The sequence below is a fragment of the Arachis ipaensis genome, chromosome B08 (assembly GCF_000816755.2).
Source record: "Arachis ipaensis cultivar K30076 chromosome B08, Araip1.1, whole genome shotgun sequence".
Classification (NCBI taxonomy): Eukaryota; Viridiplantae; Streptophyta; class Magnoliopsida; order Fabales; family Fabaceae; genus Arachis; species Arachis ipaensis.
Window position 1 is genome coordinate 14221013 of NC_029792.2, and position 4031 is coordinate 14225043.

General features: G+C 33.5%; 1 protein-coding gene across 1 annotated transcript; it reads left to right on the top strand.

Moving 5' to 3' along the window:
* On the top strand, positions 2369-3202 carry LOC107614248 (conglutin-like). The gene is given in 2 exon segments (XM_016316473.2): positions 2369-2810; positions 2813-3202. Coding segments are annotated over 2 exon segments (474 nt in total). The 5' UTR covers positions 2369-2437; the 3' UTR covers positions 2914-3202.

Consider the following 4031-nt stretch of genomic DNA (forward strand, 5'->3'; position numbering starts at 1 on the left):
CGATAATAATAATTTTTAATTTTATTATTGATAAAAATAATTTTTAATAATTTAAAAACGTGCATGAAATATCTGTAAAAAAAAATATACTCCGTTAATAAAAATTGTATGATGTGACAAAAGAACGCATTTTCTCTCTCTCCTTAATATTTCGCTATACTAGCTTTTGAGATCCAGCACTAGACACTGTATTCATTCTTGGACCTTTTTCGATGTTGAATTAATGAACAAAATATTAAGATAGGTTTAATTTATTATGCTAGATACATGGCCAAATGATATTATTTTATTTTGGCACTTAATCAAAGATAAAAATAAGAAAAAACTATTAAAAATACCCATAAAATTTACGAACGCTGACAAAAGTACCCATAAACTAAGAAAATTAACGCTGTATCTATAAAAGATGGGTTCGTATGACAAAAGTATCCAAATCCTATTTTTTTGTTGATTTTTTAATAAAATTCCTAAACTATCCTACACTCAACCTCAACTCACTTTTTTAACTTTTCATAACTCAATTTGCACCAACTCTTGCCATGGAGTCCAAAACTACTCCTACAACAAACTAGACCGAAATCAATGGTAGTGGTGGTGGTAGAGGATCGAACCTCAACCGATTCACTCATAAGTTTATAATCCATACCCAAACCAAATTAATCAAACACCAAAAAATACTCAAAACATAAAAATTTTCAATTCCATTCATCCAATTTCAATTCACTTTAGCAAAACTAGAAATAGAAAAAGCCATCAACCATAAAAAATCAACAAATCCATTCATCCAATTTAAAATTTATTTCAGCAAAAATCAGAAGTAGAAGTAGCCATCAACTGAATTTTCTGTAAATCAATTTCAGCCTTCATAAAAAATAGAAGCAGATTTAAAAAAAATAGAACAGTATCATTTTAGTGGTAACTAAATCAATTTCTGAAAAAAAGAAAAATAAAATAAAAATATTTAAAAAAAAAAAAGAAATACATTTTTCTTCGCCGCCCGACTGTAACATTGTCAATGGTAGAACCTCCATCCACAGTGCCGCCTCCCTTTCTTCTCTGATTTCTCTTTACCGAACCCGCTTTCTGCATGCAAGAGTACCATGACTCCTCTCTCTTCTCAGGTGTGTGACGACAGTGTTCTCCTCGGTTGGGTCAGATACGCCACAACGACGTTCTCCTCGGCTGCAACAGGCGCGCTACGGCAGCATTCTCCTCAGGTTGGGTCACAGATGTGCAATAAAGGTGTTGTAGTCACCTTAATAGTGAGAGGAAGAAGCAGAGAGAGGGGAAGAGATTGGCGGTAATGGAGTAGGTGGTTGGCGGACGGCAATGAGGAGGTAGGAGGAGAGTTTCTGTGACTCTGTGAGGAGAGAGGAAGAAGAGAAGAGAGGGAGTGACGGTAAAATGGAGTTAGGATGGGGTAGTTTAGGAATTTTATTAAAAAATCAACAAAAAATTAGGATTTGGATACTTTTGTTATAAGGAACCCATCTTTCATGGATACAGCGTTAATTTCCTTAGTTTATGGGTACTTTTGTCAGCGTTCGAAAATTTCATGAGTAATTTTGGTAGTTTTCCTAAAAATAAAGTCGTTTTAAAAATTCAAAAATAAAATAATTAGCACATCATATAAACTATTATCGTTTTTTTGTTTTTATCTTATTTAAATATCAAAATAAAACGACCTCTGTATCCAATGTGATAAATCAAAGTGAGCTCAACACTTTATTTGCTTATTTACAATATAGTGTCCAAAAAATCTTGAAAATTAATATAAAAAATTTTAAATTTAAGAGATTAAAATCATAAAGAAAAGAAAAGGTACACGTAGACAATAAAAATACTAAGTAATGAATATATTGAATGTTTAATTCACTATAGATAATTATCCTAATATTAAGATTTAGGTGAATAATTTAAAGTGTAATGTATTTTTATTTTGAAGAATGCTAAGGGGACAATGACTTTATTGAACAATATGAACAACCACCATTAAAATAACCATCCGTATACTAATAAAATGAACATTTGATATATCTATTATTTACATTATTTAATATTTTCATTGTTTACCTATATTTTTTCTTTTATTTTATTAGACAATTTTAAAAGCTATTGTTCACAAAAACTCGAGCTAACAAAGTCCGATCATAAAAGTCATACATCTGAACAATTATTCACCAACAAAATGCGGCGAATTGAAGCCTGCTGCTGGCATGTGTAGTAATAACCAAACAAAAACGCATGAACGAGCAGTGAGACGTGGAAGCATAAAAGCAATAAATGAAGCAAACTTAGCCACCCAACCCTCTTTCCCCTTCCACGTACCACACATGCAATATCCCATTTATCCTATAAATACCACCATGCACCTTCAACACCCAACTCACATTCGAAAAAACACACACACACATCTCAATCATCATATTCTTCAATAATGGTCAAGCTCAGCATCCTAGTAGCCCTCCTGGGCGCCCTTCTTGTCGTAGCCTCCGCGACAAGATGGGATCCCGATCGAGGGTCCAGAGGGTTGAGATGGGACGCACCGAGCAGAGGGGATGACCAGTGCCAGAGGCAGTTGCAGAGGGCAAACCTGAGGCCCTGTGAGGAACACATAAGGCAAAGGGTGGAGCAAGAGCAAGAGCAAGAGCAAGACGAGTACCCGTACAGCCAACGGGGATCCAGAGGACGACGACCCGGCGAATCTGACGAAGATCAAGAGCAAAGGTGCTGCAACGAGCTCAACCGGTTCCAGAATAACCAAAGGTGCATGTGCCAGGCACTTCAACAGATCCTCCAGAACCAGAGCTTTAGGTTCCAGCAGGACAGGAGCCAGTTGCATCAGATGGAGAGGGAGCTCAGGAACTTGCCCCAGAACTGCGGGTTCAGGTCACCAAGCCGTTGCGACCTTAGTAGCCGCACGCCCTACTAAACAGACTAGCACTTTGCGTTTTAATTTGCTTACCCAACAAGAGAAATAACAATGATAATAATAAATAGCTTTTTTACAAGCTATTTCTATGTCTATGGTGTTTTGGTAGCAATAAAGATCATCACCATTTTATGTAGTGGTGATCGTATTGTCTGTGGCGAAGTTATATGGGGCACTTTAAAATGTGCTTTTATGGCATTGCCTGTGCTTTTGATAATGTAAAAGAGTTGTAAACATGTGGATGGAATAATAATCTTGTTTCTTTTGCAATTACATATGGCGTTTAACTAATATGTTATTTTATTCAATTTAAATTGAAAAGTTTAAATTATCAAAATTTAGAATGGAAGAAAAGGGGACAACTTTTTAAGCATAAACTAACTAGGTATTATTCTATAAGTTAAGCATGAAGCTTGCAAAATAGAACATTCCAATGAGGAGAGTAGAAATTAGAACATTGAGTGCAAAATAACTTGTGTATGTGCCTAAACTGCCTAATACATTCCAATGAATCGATATAAGTTATGGGCTAGTTCATTTTGTACTGTCCAAGCGTTTGTCTTTCTGTTTTAGTTTAGTTTTGAAAGCATGTTTCTCTGTATAACCAAAAAAAAAAAAAAATGTTTTTCTCGACACGCGATTGTTGGCAAAAACCAAGTTTTGTTCACTAAAATGTCATTTTGGTGTTTGATATGGGGCATTACTGAAGACTATGCATGCTATAGTGACCGAATTAGCACTCTAAAAGTTAACGATTGCGTTTAACAACTTTGCTGGTTAGTCGGGTGCAGCCAATTAGCAATTTTTTTAAAATTTTTTTTGAAGACACATAAATTTAAATTATCATAAAAAAACATCGAAAGCAAATGAAAAAAAATATTTAAAACAAAAATCTGAAAATAAATAAAAATAAATATTTAAAATCATTATAAAAAGAATATTTAAAATTTAATAAAAAATATTTAAAACGTAATAAAAAGAAACATCTAAAATCTAATAAAAAAATTTAAAATAATTAAAAAAAAAACCAAACAAAATAAAATATTCAAAAATATTGAAAAAAGAATATCCAAAAATTAAAAAAAGAAATATTTAAGAC